Source organism: Urocampus carinirostris, chromosome 19 (genome assembly GCF_059441175.1).
Source record: "Urocampus carinirostris isolate Australia breed hairy pipefish chromosome 19, RoL_Ucar_1.0, whole genome shotgun sequence".
Classification (NCBI taxonomy): Eukaryota; Metazoa; Chordata; class Actinopteri; order Syngnathiformes; family Syngnathidae; genus Urocampus; species Urocampus carinirostris.
This window is the reverse complement of record NC_142367.1, coordinates 21486-40352: the sequence shown is the minus strand read 5'-3', so window position 1 is coordinate 40352 and position 18867 is coordinate 21486. Positions and strand designations below refer to the sequence as shown.

The 18867-nt window shown below is 41.1% G+C and overlaps 1 protein-coding gene across 3 annotated transcripts in view; it reads left to right on the top strand.

The window, feature by feature from the left end:
• The window catches only part of LOC148346825 (uncharacterized), an 89971-nt gene extending 78445 nt beyond the window's left edge, over window positions 1-11526 (top strand). The window contains exons 3-7 of one of the 3 annotated variants that reach the window (XM_088323451.1): window positions 8012-8194; window positions 8653-8800; window positions 8900-8946; window positions 9105-9226; window positions 11227-11526. In XM_088323451.1, the coding sequence (XP_088179577.1) occupies window positions 8012-8194; window positions 8653-8800; window positions 8900-8946; window positions 9105-9226; window positions 11227-11341 (615 nt within the window). In that variant the 3' untranslated portion in view covers window positions 11342-11526. Of the gene's footprint in view, window positions 1-8011; window positions 8195-8652; window positions 8801-8896; window positions 8947-9104; window positions 9227-9329; window positions 9960-11226 lie in introns of those variants that run through there. The other 2 variants (XM_088323450.1, XM_088323452.1) reach the window with 2 other exon arrangements.
• Window positions 11527-18867: the final 7341 nt, after the last annotated feature.

The following is an 18867-nucleotide window of genomic DNA, read 5'->3' as shown; positions in this document are numbered from 1 at the left end:
ATTGAGATAATGTAAGAATTGATTTTATGAATCATCATATGTATTCATTTACTCAGGTACAATTCAGTGTCGCAGTGTGAATGGTTGTTTGTCTGTTTGTGTTAGCCATGTGATGAGGTGGCGACTCAACCAGGGTGTACCCTGCCTTACGCCCGAGGTAAATGGGATAGGCTCCAGCCCTCCCACCCGTGACCCCGAAAGGGACAAAGCGGTAGAAGATGGGTGGATGGATGGACAATTTAGTGTTCAATATTAAACCTTTTACTCTTGGTACGATGTTTTAAGAATAGACATTAGCCAGTTAAGGTAGCAGGTGTAGCCTTAACTATAAAGCAATGTGGGAAACAATGTCTAGTCTGTAAATGTCACTAAACTTAAACATGATTTTATCAATTTAGTCGACCATTAACAATAACAAAGCATGAACTTTTCTCAAAACACTGTGGGGAATACCTCAACTACTTTAAGTTATAGCTATGGTTACATGTTTGGTAGACGCCTTCATCCAACATGACATACCCATCAAAACACCAATATAATGTTAAAAAAAAAATAATCAGGAGATTTGTGTAAGAGGTCCTTAAGTTTGATTGGCTTGTAGGCACAACAGCACTCATGCAGTTTCCATCTTAATCCCCAGCTCTGCATTTCACCACATGGTTTGTTCACATATTTACATTGTATCCGCTTGGCAGGGGCTAAACACACACAAATATCTTGCCAATCACATGCACAAAGTGGCAACATAGAACGAACATGTTAAAATTGCATAGAATCACATTTAATTCTGCGTCCAAAGTCCGGAGCCAGCTAGGCCTTGCTCATACAGATAGCCCCCACAAACCTCAGTCCAAATATCAAATATATTTAGTGTTTGTCAAAATGTAAACTCATGCATAAATGAGCACAATTTCTGCCGTTCATAATGTGTCATTTTAAACACTCGAATTCAAGAGCACACCAGTTAAGTCATATTTTCTAAAAACGTATATCTTTTCATTAAATGGTGCAAAGTGGTATGCAGTGTAATCAGCTAATTTCTCCAAATCTATGAACTCTGTTGCCAGGGCAGCATTTGGTACAGCGATTTCATAAGACAATAAATCTCGAATGAAATCCAATGTATCATATATTTGATATTCGAAACAAAATAAAGATGAATCTACAACAAAAATATTATTTATCAAACCTAAAAGTAAGAAGCGTGTCTTTTGAATCCGTGATGATGAAAGTATTATTATTTAGTTATTGCGGTTAATGGGGACCAAAACCACCCCCAAAAATTGAAAATCCGCGAAGTAGCGACGCCCCTTCCAAAATGCTTGAAAAAATAAAAATAAAATAATATATATATTTTTTTATTATTTTATTTTATTATTATTTTTTAGACCTGCAAAGCTCTGAACCTGCGAACGTGGAACCACGAAGTAGCGACGCCCCTTCAAAAATGCTTTAAAAAAAAAAATATATATATATATACATATATATATATATATATATATATATATATATATATATATATATATATATATATATATATATATATATATATATAGATATATAGATATATAGATATATAGATATATAGATATACACGGGGGGACAGACATCTCACTCGCTCATTCACACCTAGGGACAATTTGGACTGGCCAATTCACCTGAAATGCATGTTTTTGGAATGTGGGAGGAAACCGGAGTGCCCGGAGGAAACCCACGCAAGCAGTGGGAGAATATACAAACTCCGCACAGGAAGTCTGGAGCTGGATTTGAACCCACGCAGGAGGTTCCCATGACTTGCCGCGCATATAAATATATATATATATATATATATATATATATATATATATGTATACCGTATTTTCCGCACTATAAGGCACGATGTGTTAAGAATAGACATTTAAGCCTTTATTTTTTTTTAAAGCTGACCATGCGCCTTATAATACAGTGCGCCTTATTTATTGATCAATATTAGTTCGCAAAGTCTTGCAACTAACTTGCAGCCGCCAACTAGTTTTCCCCCGAACATCAAGTAGTCCGCGGTGTATGCTGAGATTTATTTACCGGCGTTTCATTGGCTAACCAATGTGTCAATCGTCATTTGAATCGATCACTATTGGCCAAAGTTATTCGGAGGTCAAGGGGCGGATCCTTTTTATCATTTACAGGCTAGCATTGGCTTAAACGGCAAAACAAAGCCTGCAATAGGCCAAAAAAGATGCGTCAATCATCAGTTGAATCGATCACTATTGGCTAAAGTTATTCGGAGGTCAAGAGGCGGATCCTTTTTATCATTTACAGGCTGGCATTGGCTTTCACGGCTGAACAAAGCCTGCATTTGGCCGAAAAAGATGAATTTGTATAGCACGTGGCTGACGGCATACAGAAAGCATTTTTTACTATACTGTATTTGTAAATATTTTATTCTGGATTTACTACATTCACGGATATAAGAGGACCACGGCTGCACATTATCATGAACACAACGACTTCGGTGAGCTACTCCGGCTATATATCTTGTTTCAGACTGAACTAGATTTTTCTGTGATAAGCGGTGCAGATAATGGATGGAATAGAGTGTCTATTTTTAAATTAAACTCAATTCCAAGTGTTTATTGTCATATGCACAGTAAAGTTGCGAGTGAAAAAGAAAATATAAACTAGGGAATGGTTGGCATTTCTTGAATCCCAAGACTTTAACCTTCTGAATGATGGAACGATGCATTTGAGTGACATCGTACGGACACAGCATCCGCACGTGTTCTCGACACGTATTTGCGTCTTTGCAAGCTTTGGGAATATTAAGGGGGTAATAAGTTGGACTGAACTATCTGACTGTTTTGTCCACGTTCCCATTGTAGCGCCTTATAATCGGGTGCGTCTTATGTATCTCAAAAATAGGACCAAAAACTATTTTTTCGGGGTGCACCCTATAACCCGGTGCGCCTTATAGTGCGGAAAATACGGTATATATAAATACAGTGCATCCGGAAAGTATGCACAACGCTTCACTTTTTCCACATTTTTTTATGTTACAGCCTCATTCCAAATTGTATTAATTTAATCTCTTATCTAAAAATTCTACACAAAACTTTTTTTTAAAACTTTTTTTGAATTTTTTAAAAATAGAAATCTCAGAAATCACATTTACATAAGTATTCACAGCCTTTGCCATGAAGCTCAAAATTGAGCTCAGGTGCATCTTTTTTCGACTGATCATCCTTGAGATCTTTCTACAGCTTAATTGGAGTCCACCTGCAGTAAATTCAGTTGATTGGACATGATTTGGAAAGGCACACACCTGTCTATATAAGGTCCCACAGTTGAGTGTGCATGTCAGAGCACAAACACCAAGCATGAAGTCAAAAGAACTGTCTGCAGACCTGCGAGACAGGATTGTCCTGAGGCACAAATCTGGGGAGGGATACAAAAAAAATTCTGATGCTTTGAAGGTCCCAATGAGCACAGTGGCCTCCATTTTTTGTAAATGAAAGACATTTGGAACCACCAGGACTCTTCCTAGAGCTGGCCGGCCTTTCTAAACTGAGCGATCGGGGAAGAAGGGCCTTAGTCAGGGAGGTGACCAAGAACCCGATGGTCACTCTGTCAGAGCTCCAGCGTTCCTCTGTGGAGAGAGGAGAGCCTTCCAGATGGACAACCATCTCTGCAGCAATCCACCAATCAGGCCTGTATGGTAGAGTTGCCAGACGAAAGCCACTCTTTAGTAAAAGAAACATGGAAGCCCGTCTGGAATTTGCCAAAAAGCACCTGAATGACTCTCGGACCATGGGAAACAAAATTGTCTGGTCTGATGAGACAAAGATTGAACTCTTTGGTGTGAATGCCAGGCGCCATGTTTGGAGGAAACCAGGCACCGCTCATCACCAGGCCAATACCATCCCTACAGTGAAGCATGGTGGTGGCAGCATCATGCTGTGGGGATGTTTTTCAGCAGCAGGAACTGGCAGACTAGTCAGGGTAGAAGGAAAAATGAATGCATATAGAGATATTCTGGATGAAAACCTGCTCCAGAGCGCTCTTGACCTCAGGCTGGGGCGAAGGTTCATTTTTCAGCAGGACAACGACCCAAAGCACACAGCCAAGATCTCAAAAGATTGGCTTCAGAACCACTCCGTGAATGTCCTGGAGTGGCCCAGCCAGAGTCCAGACTTGAATCCGATCGAACATCTCTGGAGAGATCTGATAATGGCTGTGCACAAACGTCTCCCATCCAACCTGACTGAGCTTGAGACTGTATTTGCTGCCAAAGGTGGATCAACAAAGTATTAAGCAAAGGCTGTGAATACTTATGTAAATATGATTTCTTAGTTTTTCTATTTTTAATAAATTCAAAAAAAAACTTTTTCACATTGTCATAATGGAGTATTTTGTGTAGAATTTTGAGATAAGAGATTAAATTAATACAATTTGGAATGAGGCTGTAACATAACAAAATGTGGAAAAAGTGAAGCACTGTGAATACTTTCCGGATGCACTGTACATATATGCTTTATATATATAAAGCACGGTGGGGCAGTGGTTAGCGCATGTGCGGCACAGTTCAAGTCATGGGAACCTCCTGCGTGGGTTCAAATCCAGCTCCAGACTTCCTGTGCGGAGTTTGTATGTTCTCCCCCTGCTTGCGTGGGTTTCCTCTGGGGACTCCGTTTTCCTCCCACATTCCAAAAACATGCATTTCATGTGAATTGGTCCAAATTGTCCCTAGGTGTGAAAAGAGCGAGTGAGATGTCTGTCCCCGTGTGCCCTGCGATTGGCTGGCAACCAGTTCAGGGTGACCCCTGCCCACTGCCCGGAGATGGCTGGGATGGGCTCCAGCCCCCCCGCGACCCTAATGAGGATAAGCGGTACGGCTAATGAGATGAGATATATATATATATATATATATATATATATATATATATATATATATATATATATATACAAATATAATTTGTATTATTTTTTCAGACCCGCGAAGCTCTGAACCCGCGAACGTCAAACCGCGAGTAGTAGTAAGTAAGTAGCGAGGTCCCACTGTACTCTAATCAAATCGAGTTTGGTTGTGTTGATGGTGTCGTCGTCGTTAAGTCACTCAAGGCGCATAAGGTAATCCATAGTAGCGCCAGACTCGCTCGTGGGAGGCTCCGTAGTTCTCCGAAGGAGAGGGGGCTGCAACTGTCCTGTGCCGCCAGGCCTGACGGGGTGCGACCCAAGCAAACCAAGCAGACGAAGCCTCTAAAGTCCTTAGTACGTTCGGACAGGGCGGTGCATGATTTATGGAAGCCCCTTGGGCAGATAGCACAGGTGATTGGGGTGTGGTCGGAGTGAATGGTTCGAAAGCACCACTGGCATTTGGACTGGAGGCCAGGATTGCTCTCGAAGTCGCCCGCCCTAAGAAGAACAGAGAGAGGAGAGTAGAAGAGAGAGAAAGAGAGGGACAGATAGAAAGAGAGAAAGACAGACAGAGTAAAACGCAAAAAGGGGGAAAAGAGAGTGAGAGAGGTGGGGAGAGAGTAGGAAAGAGAGGGATAGAGAAAATGAGAGACAAGAGTGTAAAGGGGGAAGAGAGAAAAGGAGAGACAAAGAAGGAGAGAGGACCAAGAAAGAAAGAAAGAGCGAGTCTGAGTGGACTGAGTTGGATTCGTAAGGCTCCCCCTGGAGAGAGCCCTTCGCAGGACACCACGGGAAGGTTCCTAGTCTTTGTCCTCTGTTGATGGTGTTGCACACGTTAGGTGCTAGTTTCCGCCTTTTTCGCGCTGGAGAATTTTATATCAAAACAATAGGGATGCCATTTTCAATGCAAGTGACTGACCCGTACAGTGTTCTAACTAAAACTGGATAGTCTTTACTTCGAAACACAAATGTAATATTTATAAATGAGAACACTATATTTTTCCCCTGAGATAGTTCATAGATTTTGTTTAATAATTGTATATTGCGTTCCTTTATATGGTTCCGCCCATTTATTCAGACCTACTTGGACTCGCTTATACAACCCCAACGTTCGACGAACTCCATTCGGTATTTTGACTTCGAGAGAAGTGAAAACACTTTTACAATTAAAAGGTTTGTATTGTCTTAACATTTAACAAGAAACAATGTGATTAAAAATAAAATATTATACTTAACGGTATTTATGCAAAGTTAACGGTTTAAATCAATGATCGTTTTGTAAGGGGTTAGCTCGAGTTTTAAGCTAACCCCTTAAAAAACGGTCGTTGATTTAAACCGTTAACTATGGAATTGAGCTAACCCCTTACAAAATGGTCGTTGATTTAAACTGTTAACTATAATATATAACGTTAAAACTAGTCCACATTACGACAAGAGCCTGTACTAATCTAAGCGACCAGGATTACATGTTACACAGTTTCTCTCTTTGTTCAGCATGAATATAAATTCATATACAGTATCCAGACATGCATATTCTGATTTTGCAAAACATCAGGACTCCATGCAAAACGCAGGGGGCTACACCAGCAAGGGGAAAAAAAGAGACGCCTTGAGTTTGGCATCACAGAGAAAGAAGATGAGGGGGATTTTGACTCCAGCACTTTCACTGTCATTGTCTCCCCAATCTGAAGTAGCACCATCAGCAGCCCAGAAAGTGAAGGGGACCCCCAAGTCATAACCAGCACTCCAGCAAAACAAGCTGATGCTTAGTTTCCGCCTTTTTCGCGCTGGATAATTCCATATCAAAAAAATAGGGATGCCATTTACAATGCAAGTGGCTGACCCGTACAGTGTCCTAACTAAAACTGGATAGTCTTTACTTCGAAACACAAATTTAATATTTATAAATGAGAACACTATATTTTTTCCCTGAGATAGTTCATAGATTTTGTTTAATAATTGTATATTGCGTTCCTTTATATGGTTCCGCCCATTTATTCGGAAATACTTGGACTCGCTCACACTACCTCAACGTTCGACGAACTCCATTCGGTATTTTGACTTGGAGAGAAGTGAAAATACTTTTACAATTAAAAGGTTTGTATTGTCTTAACATTTAACAAGAAACAATGTGATTAAAAGTAAAATATGATTCTTAACGGTATTTATGCGTAGTTAACGGTTTAAATCAATGACCATTTTGTAAGGGGTGAGCTCAAGTTTTAAGCTAACCCCTTAATAAACGGTCGTTGATTTAAACCGTTAACTATGGAATTGAGCTAACCCCTTACAAAATGGTCGTTGATTTAAACTGTTAACAATAATATATAACGTTAAAACTAGTCAACATTACGACAAGAGCCCTGTACTAATCTAAGCGACCAGGATTACATGTTACACAGTTTCTCTCTTTGTTCAGCATGAACATAAATTCATATACAGTATCCACACATGCATATCCTGCTTTTGCAAAACATCAGGACTCCACGCAAAACGCAGGGGGCTACACCGGCAAGGGGAAAAAAAGAGACGCCTTGAGTTTGGCGCCACAGAGAAAAGATGAGGGGGATTTTGACTCCAGCATTTTCACTTTCATTGTCTCCCCAAGCTGCAGTAGCACCATCAGCAGCCCAGAAAGTGAAGGGGACCCCCAAGTCATAACCAGCACTCCAGCAAAACAAGCTGATGCTCTCTGTAATTTTATAAAACAAAATGTAGCATTCACAATGGAGTAGACCCATTCATTGAAATTACACAAAATACAAGATAAATCAGCACTGCACATAGTTCTACTTCTTTTAGGAGGGCACAGACAACATCTCCAGCTTTTATTGAAATTTTCAACTGGTGGGCTGAACAGAAACAAGAAAAAGCAGAAAAGGACAAGGCCAGGCACCACAAAACTCTCATAAATACTATTGTTTTACAGGGGGGTGAAAATGTTGACCTTGTAATGTTTGCCTTTTCCTGTTTCTAATCAAGTAATATTAATGAATGTCTTCATTAGCTGTAGTGGACATTTTGTCTTTGTTCCAGTAGAAACAATAGCATGAATAACATTAGCAAGAAGCAAATAATTTTGACCTCAACTGTGTTGTGATATTTTCTTTTACCTTTTTAGAATGTAGGCAGGACAGCCGCATGGCCATATCGCAATACCAAACAGAACAGAGCTGATGTGGCACAACTTCTTGACCTTGAGTTTGAGGGGAAGAGGGCCTTCATTGATTCGGACACAATAAGGGAACAAGACAGACCGGCAAAAATATTGAAGGCATATCCATGCTTTCGAGATATTGATCATGTAAGTATGATCACAATTCACACTTTGATTCAGTTGAACAGTGAAATTGTTCTTTTGAACATTGGGTGCATACTGCTTTGATACATTAAATAGCTGTTTCAGACCCCATTTCCATGCAGGAAAACCTTTCATGTATTTTCTCTGAAAAATGAAAATGAGCAATCTGGTTTTATTTCTGCATGTAGACAGGGAAAACAGCATTTATGCATTGTGGTGTGATTTTTCCTTCTTTAGAATATCTGATAGTCCATCTGTTTCGCATGTTATTTGCAACACACCTGTCTATTAGCGTTTTATCATCAGTGTGAATAGAATTATTTTCACAAATGGAGGAGGGGAAGGGGAACATAGTTTTTCAGAATACCTCTCTACATATAATTGTTGTTTTCAAGTGATGCTTTAACTACTATGTGTTGGATATTTCCATACAACACTTCTTTGTGTCTTCCCCACCAAAGGTTCTTGATGAACTAAGACGAATAATAGACAACAACAACTCCAACTACGTGCAAGAGCTGAGGGAGCGGTGGCTCGAATTCAAATCTAGATTATGCCTCTATGGGGTTTACAAGAGGGCAATGAAACCTCCAATGTCACTTTCAGCTGGTAAGAACAGCCAACATAATACCAATAGAATCTGTATCCTTGTTTGTTTCTGTATACTGAGAGACAAATATTTGATTTGATTTTTTTTTTTTTTAGAAGAGCAAGCAATAAACCTCTTGACCATGCTGCTCATTCATGTTCTTCTGGTAAGTCACAAACTTTTACATAAGTACATACTAAACTTTCTCAAATATGGCTGCTCCTTTTGTTGGTCCTCTATTCTGTTCATACTAAATTGTCATGTTTAGTCGGGGAATGGAGGGATGTGATTGCTGTCCTACTGATGTTGTGTTTTTCTGTTAAGCCCACAGAGGACCCCGAGACGTTCCTGAACAGAAGGCCACTCACCACACCACTCCTTTTGGTGGATGAAAATCTCGACTCCTTTCTCTGCCTTGGAACCGAAGCAATCCCATCACCCAAAAGGTACCTAGGGGATGCAGTATTCTACATAATTGCATACTATTATGTATTAAATATGACCTACCCTAAATGTGTGGCCTCTGTTCTTTCCCTTCTACAAACTGAGGTCCTGGGGGACTCAATCCATGACAAAGATGCCACACCAGCTTTCAAACGAGCAAGAAGTGATTGGATGGCCTTTTTTGCATAACTTTGTATAATGCTGCCTCCCCTCGGGAACACACCCACACACCCATCCATGGACGTACTTTGAGAACTTTTTCTGTTATAAACATTTGTGACCCCTTACGCTTTGGCCTCTCAGTCTCCCTGTAAGTGTGTGTTTTAATTGCCTTGTTTTGAGTTTAAGCATTGATTTAAAAAAAACAACCCAACTGATGTTCTTAAAATTAGACAAAAAAGAATGTTTGCAGTTCTCTTTTAGAAATTGGTAACTTGCACTCTATATTCTGTAGGCAAAAAAATGTGTTGTCTGTTTGACAGTTCACTGATACATGTGTAAGTGATAACTTTGATTTAGATTCAGATTCAGATCTACTTTATTGTCATTCTAGTACACGTGTATACAGAACGAAATGTCGATGCATCTGACCCCCACAGATTTACAGTTCGCCAACAAACGTTTCAAGATCTTGTCAAGAAAATGAGTATTTTTGTTACTGGTATGTCAATTGTGTTTTGTGATAATGACAAAGGTTTGTGGTTTGCCAATAAAATGGTAATTTTCACATTAAAACTATTTTTGCATTTGTATAGTATATCGAAACGTAGAGAATTTCTTGAAACAAGACTTCCTCGCCTAAGATTTTTATTACTTATTACAAGCAAATGTATCTTGTTTTTGACCCATTTTCTAATTTATTTTCAACTTAATACAAGAATATTGATCTTGTTGTAACCTTCATGCTAACTACTTTTGAGCAATCCTGGCTTAAACCCAGTTTGTTTCTAAACAATAATTCTCCAAAACAAGCACAAATATCTTAAAATGAGACAAAAAAAAAAACTTGACAAGTACACTTAATAGTATTACTGCATATAATAACATTTTTAGGTATCTTATTTTCTTTTTTTTTTTTCTTGTTTCAAGAAAACTTTATGAGTCGGATTTTCTTGCTGCACTGGCAGATAATTTTGCTTGAAACAAGTAAATTTCCTGCAATAGTGGCTAGATTTTCTTGTTTTTTTAGAGGCAGTTTTTGCAGTGTTGACGAGTTATGTTAATGGGTAACTGCTAAAGAGTGATTCTAACGGCTAAATGCTAACTTCATGCAAAAAGATTTTGGTAATGGCAATATTGTAACGAATTAATATTTAAAAATTATGCTAATGGCCTCATTTGATGAGTTATGTTAACGGATACATGCTAAAAAGTGATGCTAAAGGCTAAATGCTAACTTCTTCATGCTGCAAAATTATTCTAATGCTAACATGCTAACGACTCAGCAAATTGAATGGGCTCAATGCATTCCGGATGGGCCAATTAAAATCGAACGGCCCATTCTATTTGAACATGTATATTTCAAAAGTTTTTAAAGTGTAATAACAGTGTTATTACTATGGTTTTTACCATGAATGTGTTTTTTAGACCTCCACAAGGCATATCCTTGTTGCTAACGGTTGTGGGCCCATCTCAAATGAACTTGCCAGTACCGGTGTGGGGGGGCAGAGTCCCCCCACATAACCAAGTAAAAAATAACAGAAACATCTCTCTGAGCTAAAAACTTTATGCTAACTCATAATGCTAACAACCGGGGTTATATATACATACCGGGATCATCTTCCAGATCAATCACAACTCTTACAATTGCCGCGGGAATTGTCTAGTTGTGTAATTGTAATCCTGTGCAGTCCTTGTCATGATTGCCGAAGTGAAGACACCTGTGGCAATCGTTTGGCACGCCGGAGCGCGCTCTCTAATTTGCCGACGTTCACTTCTTAACCAGTCAGCGTCCAGACAAGGACGTCCGATTGTACTCCTGTGTTCCTGTGTGTTTCGCCAGATTAGCAAGTACCAAAGACTACTCTCCTGTTTTGATTCCTGCCTTCGGTTCCGACCTGTTTCTGCCCCATGTTTACGAGCTACTCTCCTGCCCTGGCCATCGACCTCCCCGCTAAGACGTATTGATTCTGCCTACCTGTCACGGGACTGCCGTCCGTCCAATCGCTGCGAGCCTTCAGCTCCCGCTAAGAGAAGTGCGACTTCCGCATCACGAAGCGACCTGCTCCCCACAATCAACGATCACTGGATCGTGGGTGCCAGCTTACATCTCTTTTCAAATAAAACTTAGAAACTAACGCAATTGGGTTCCCGTCTCCGTTCCTGGTTCCTGACAGTCCTTTGAGACATTTTTGTGATTAAGGGCTTTATAAATGAATCTGACTTGACTCGACAAGGCTTAAAACACACTTATATTATAAATTATAAGAATGACCTATATACCATTTTGACAGTATCTGTGTACTGTTTGTTAATGCTACATCCATTGCAACCCGGTCAACCTTTTTATTTTAAATTTTTATTCTTCATTATATATTGTACTTTTCTTTTTTTAAATAAAAAAAAATTAACGTGACAATTTGTTAATGCAACATCCATTACAGCCTCGTCATTCTGGAAGGGGGATTACCTCATTTGCGGTACCTTCTCAAGGTTTCTTCATTTTCCTCATGCTGAGATATTTGAGTTTTTCCTTGCCCTAATGGATGTTTAAATCAGATGGTGCAATGATAGTCTGTATTTTGCAATAGTCTGATCTCTGCAGCCCTTTGAGACTACTTATGATTAAGGGATATACAAAAAACATTACTTGGCCAGCCATCTCCGGGCAGTGGGCAGGAGACACCCTGAACTGGTTGCCAGCCAATCACAGGGCACACAGGGACAGACAACTCATTCGCTCATTCACACCTAGGGACAATTTGGACCGGCCAATTCACCTGAAATGCATGTTTGGGTGTAAATTACTGTTCGATTACATTCCCAACAAATACAAAGACTGAATGGTTTAAGTTGTATTACATTCCCAAAAAATGAAGACGAAGTGGTTTTGGTAAATCGAAATGACGGTTAAACCCGGAGCAGTCGAGGCGACGTAGGTACACCCCCATTTCATGTTTTCCCTTTATTTTTTAGATTTGTTGGGTTGGTGATCGTTTATATGTGATTTATTGATCGAATCATATGACAGATGTATCGCAAAATAGTCAGTAGAACAACGCAGACACATCTGGGTCATGCTCAGACCTGAGTCTCATAGGAGCAGTGTCATTTGGGTGCCCTAAGCACAAATGCTTTATGGTGCCCCCCATCACCACCACACAAAAAAATTGAAATTGAAGTTCTCAGTGCAATTTTTTTATTCACAAAACACCGCAACAAACACGAGAATTAAATGAGAAATGTTCCTTGTGTTTCTTTTGGATTAATAGGGTGAGGACGTTTTCATTTGTTATTTTTAAAATATTGTTTTAACATGCTTTGTATGTGATTTGTGTTAGTAATTTAGTGCTGTTAAAATAACGCCCAACTATCTGAGTTTGAGAGCTTTGTTTAGAAAAATGTGATTACCAAACTGTTTAATCTTTTTTTAAATTTCTGTTTTGTTTTTACAATTCGGTTGTATTCTTGCTTTAAAAAAAAAATCTAATACGCAGAATAGTTTTCATATTATAGGGCGGTCGCGTGAGACCCGCATCTAAGAGGCCAGTGCGCCGGAGCGGTCACATCTAATAGGCCATATGAGCCAGTGTTATGCCGAGAAATGCATCCCTGCCGAGATTTGCATCCTCTCGCTACCATATCCATTTTTACCTCGTTTTATCTCACTTTTATATCACTTTTCGGGAATGTAGTGGCGAATATATAACCAAAACCTCTTTGTCTTGCATTTGTTGGGAATGTAATACAACTTAAAGCATTCCGTCTTTGTGTTTGTTGTGAATGTAATCGAACGGTAATGCACACCGTATACAATACACTTTTGAGCAGGTAACATGTTTATTTTGCCTTTTTCTATTCAAATCGCTTGTATTTAAACTGTTATGCCCTCTATTATGAAGCTTATTTCAGCATAATAAGCTTTACTGTAGAGTGCATAACAGTTCTCAAAAGTGACTCAAAAGTACCAGGGTTGCTGGGGTGCTCGAACCCCCCCCAACTATCTTTTAGTAGTGGGCAGAGAAAACTATGAACTGATGGCTAGCCAAATTGCATGTCACAGAATCAAGAAACTCACTCACTCATTTACATCTAGGGACAATTTGGACCGGCGAACTAACTATGCATGCATGTCTTTGGAATATGGGAAACCAGAGTGCCTAGGGAGAATATGCAAACCCCGCGGCACCTGGACTTGAACCCTAAATCTCCGCACTGTGGGTTGTACGCTAACCGCCCACTTGCTGTGCCGCCTCTAAAAAAAAAAAAAACTGCGCTGATTAAACATTCCACTTGTCATGGTCGCCTTGGCGACCGGTCTGCCCCGCCCCCTGGGCCCAGCTGAAGCAGTTCAACTAATCGAGTGTCTGCTATTTAAGGCTGGATTGTGGGCTTTGCGGGTGCGGGCTCATTACATATACACACTCCCGGTCTGTTATGCCTTGTCCTGTTTTAGTTTAAAACATTGTCCGTTCTGTTATGCCTTGTCCTGTTTAGTTGGGTTGGAAGAATCAACTGTTTTTTTCGTCATGTCCCAGAGTTTTGGACAACTTTTATTTTGTTAAATAAAACTTTTGGATCGTTACGCAATTGAGTTCTCCCTTCATGCCTCCTGCCTCCGTTCTGTTCCGATCATTCCTTCCACTCCACTCCGTCTCGTGACAGAATGAGCCCGCCAACATTTGAACTCAGCGAACGATCCCTGCGCGATTTGGGGAGAGCTGGAGGACGCCGTTTGGCAAGCAGAGGTAACCTTCCCTGCCCGTTCGAACCACGGCCCGCCCGTCGTGGCCATTGCTGTGCCTCGAATGGGGTCCCGGGAAGAATTGACGCCTGCCTGTTCGACTCTCATGCCTGCCTGCCCGACTCCCGTGCCGATTGCCTGCTATTCCGTCTCCCCTGCGTGCCAGTCCGACTCCGACTCCGCGGCCTGCCAGTCCGACTCCGACTCCGTGGCCTGCCAGTCCGACTCCGACTCCGCGGCCTGCCAGTCCAACTCCGACTCCGCGGCCTGCCAGTCCGACTCCGACTCCGCGGCCTGCCAGTCCGACTCCGACGCCTGCCAGTCCGACTCCGACTCTGCCGCCTGCCAGTCCGACTCCGACTCTGCCGCCTGCCAGTCCGACTCCGACTCTGCCGCCTGCCAGTCCGACTCCGACTCTGCTGCCTGCCAGTCCGACTCCGACTCTGCTGCCTGCCAGTCCGACTCCGTCTCTGCTGCCTGCCAGTCCGACTCCGACTCCGCGGCCTGCCTGCCTGTTCGACTCTCCGGTCTGCCTGCCTGTTCGACTCTCCGGCCTGCCTGCCTGTTCGACTCCCTTGTTTGTCTGTCTGTTTTCGCCTGTCCAGTTTGCCCGCCGGACCCCCCCTGCCGAGCGCCGATTCCGATCCGCCCGACGCAGATGGCGCCTGCCTCTCCCCGTTCCTGCGTGTTCGGAGGAGGGAGCGGGGTTGCCCCAATCGTGAGCGTCGAACCATTCCGGGGCGCGAGGTAGTAATTTTTTTTTTCTTTTTGGGACCTCGGGAGCTGTCCCTTAAAGGGGGGGCTCTGTCATGGTCGCCTTGGCGACCGGTCTGCCCCGCCCCCTGGGCCCAGCTGAAGCAGTTCAACTAATCGAGTGTCTGCTATTTAAGGCTTGATTGTGGGCTTTGCGGGTGCGGGCTCATTACATATACACACTCCCGGTCTGTTATGCCTTGTCCTGTTTTAGTTTAAAACATTGTCCGTTCTGTTATGCCTTGTCCTGTTTAGTTGAGTTGGAAGAATCAACTGTTTTTTTCGTCATGTCCCAGAGTTTTGCACAACTTTTATTTTGTTAAATAAAACTTTTGGATCGTTACGCAATTGAGTTCTCCCTTCCTGCCTCCTGCCTCCGTTCTGGTCCGATCATTCCTTCCACTCCACTCCGTCTCGTGACACCACTGGTCCTGTCCCCTAGATGTTGCTGTCATGTGTAGTGCAGACAGAAATGAGTCCCAGGAAGACTACAAACTACGTAGAAGGAATGGGAGCAAAAAAACACCTATTTTCTTTCAGCATTTCTCAAGGAAAGTCAAAAAGTAGGGAATATATATATTAGACATATTTTTTGTACCACTCGTTTGGTGAGTGAGTCCCTTAAGCACACCATTGCATCATTTCCTGAGATTCGGCCTGCAACCTCAGTGGAACTGTTTAAATCTAGTTTTAAACACACAATTCTATTCTCTAGTTTATGAATGACCTTTTTATCCTGTTGACAACTTCAGTGTATTATTTGTTATTGCAACATCCATTGCGGCCTGGTCATCCTGGAAGGGGGATTACCTCATGTGCAGTATCTTCTCAAGGTTTCTTTATTTTTGAGTTTTTCCTTGCCCTCATGTAGGTTTTAGATCAGGGGATGGTGTCGTAATAGTCTGGTTTGCAATAATCGGTGGTCTGTGCAGCTCTTTGAGACTCCTTATCATCATAGATCAAGGGTTATACAAACAAACATGACTTGAGTTGACTATGTTCTGTCTTGGGTAAGTACAGCCTGAGCGCGCCCGTCCATCTCTCTCCAGACCAACAGGTGTTTCCACCAAGCAGTAAATATTACACACTGTCCCTTTAAAATATTTCAAAAAGGTAATCACCTTTTGGCTGACAAAGCATTGACTTTTCTGTACTTTCGGGTTGAGTGCCATCTTGTGGGATTTTTCCCGTACTGCAGGTCTGATTGTAAATACATTGAGCCTTTGAAATGGATGGGCGTCTTAACGAGTGCCCTCCGGTGGCGTTTTTGCGGTACTGCCGCTCACAGAAACACTTTAAGACAATGGAGTTGAATGTGTCTCAAGTTTTTTCACACTGTCCCTTTAAGTTCTGACTAAACGTGACTGTTTTCAACGGTTCCGAGGGCTGCAATTAAAAATGCTTAGAGTCAATTTACGTAAAATTACTTCTTTTTATTTACAGATTGTCCCTTTATGTCCGAGGCAAGCAGGGGCATTTCTGAGGCACTGCAACCTGAAATTTGAAAAAACGCTTTGAGCCAAAGTCATTAAATGGGTTTCACGTTTTTCCACTCACTGTGCCTTTAATTTTTGACAAAACTTGGCTGTTTCAACTGTTCTGCAGGCAGTAATAAAAACAAAACCCTATGAGTCAATTTAAATAAAAATACTTTTTTCAATTTAAACATTGTCTCTTTATGGCTGACAAAGCATTGACTTTTCTGATACAAATTCTCCCATACAAATGAATTGGCACCTATTTAACAGTGTTGCACTTTTGGGTTGAGTGCCATCTTGTGGGATTTTTGCCGTACTGCAGCTCCCGTTGTAAATACATTGAGCCGTTGGAAAAGAATGGGCGCCTATTTAACGAGGGCCTTCCGGTGGCGATATTGCGGTGCTGCAGCTCACATTAGAAAAATGCTTTGAGACAATGGAGTTGAATGTGTCTCAAGTTTTTTCACACACTGTCCCTTTAAATTCTGACAAAACTTGGCTGCTTTTAAGGGTTCTGTGGGCACAAATTAAATACAATTTGAGTCAATATAATTTCATGGGACTCAGGTTTGTTCACACGGTGTCCCTTTATGGATAACACCCTTGTGCCCGCCAATAGTGGATGTTCCCGGCTTGTGTTTGGGAACTTGTCGGCCGAACTCCGGAGCTTGTGTTTGCGGACTTGTGCCCGCCACTAGTGAATGTAGACCTGGCTTGTGTTTGGGGACGAGTGGGCCGAGCACCGGGTCTTGAGTTTGGGGACTGGTGCCCGCCACCAGTGGATGTTTTCCCGGCTTGTGTTTGGGGACTAGTGGGCCGAACCCCGGGCTGGTGTTTGAGGACTTGTGCCTGCCACCAGTGGATGTTTTATTATGCAATTCTCAGCCTGAAACGCTCACAGAAACAATCATTTAATAATGACAATAACTTTGTAACCATACATACTAGAATCATAAATCTTGCTTTCCCGGGTTAGAAAACTTGTGAATTGTATATATTTAGTGCAGGAATGGTGGAAAATTTCTACTCTTTTAGTTATGCAAACTTTTAAAAAAGTGTGTCTGGCATCCTAAATACCGCTTTATTATGCGTTTCTCAGCTTGAAACTTCGAAAATAACATCATTTAATAATGACAACAACTTTGTAACCATACATGCCACAATCATAAAACTTGCTTTCCTGGGTAGGAAAACCTGAAAATGGTATATATTTAGTGCAGGAATGGTGGAAAATTTTAACTTTTTTAGTTATGCAAACTTTTAAAAAAGTGTTACTGGCATCCGAAATACCTCTTTATAATGCGTTTTTCAGCTTGAAACTCCAAAAATAACATCATTTAACAATGACGATAACTTTGTAACCGTACAAGCTAGAATCATTGAACTTGCTTTCCCGGGTTGGAAAACTTGTGAATTTTATATATTCTGTGCAGGAATGGTGTAAAAAGTTCAACTTTTTAATTATGCAAATTTAAAAAAATGTGACTGGCAAACTAAATACTGCTTTATTATGCGTTTCTCAGCCTAAAATGTTTTAAAATATCATCATTTAATAATGACGATAACTTTGTAAACGTTGTGACTTTTTTTCAAAATCCCCCGATAGAAATGAATTGGCACGTTAACGGTGTTGTACTTTCGGGTTGAGTGCCATCTTGTGGGATTTTTCCCGTACTGCAGGTCCTATTGAAAACACATTGTGCCTTTGGAAATGAATGGGTGTCTATTTAACGAGTTTCCTCCGGTGGCGTTTTTGCGGTACTGCAGCTCACAGAAACACTTTAAGAAAATTGAGTTGAATGTTTCTCAAGTTTTTTCGGACTGTCCCTTTAAGTTCCGACTAAACTTGACTGTTTTCAACGGATCTGAGGGCTGCAATTAAAAATGCTCAGAGTCAATTTACGTAAAATTACTTCTTTTTATATACACATTGTCCCTTTATGTCGAGGCAAGCAGGGGCATTTCTGAGGCACTGCAACCTGAAATTTGAAAAAACGCTTTGAGCCAAAGTCATTAAATGGGTTTCACGTTTTTTCACTCACTGTGCCTTTAATTTTTGACAAAACGTGGCTGTTTCAACTGTTCTTCATGCAATAGTAAAAACAAAACCTTATGATTCAATGTAAATAAAAAGCCTTTTTTTCAATTTAAACACTGTCTCTTTATGGCTGACAAAGCATTGACTTTTCTGATACAAATGCTCCCATACATATGAATTGGCACCTATTTGACGGTGTTGCACTTTTGAGTTGAGTGCCATCTTGTGGGATTTTTGCCGTACTGCAGCTCCCGTTGTAAATACATTGAGCCATTGGAAATGAATGGGCGCCTATTTAACGAGGGCCCTCCGGGTGCGATATTGTGGTACTGCAGCTCACATTAGAAAAATGCTTTGAGACAATGGAGTTGAATGTGTCTCAAGTTTTTTCACACACTGTCCCTTTACATTCTGTCAAAACTTGGCTGCTTTTAAGGGTTCTGTGGGCACAAATTAAATACAATTTGAGTC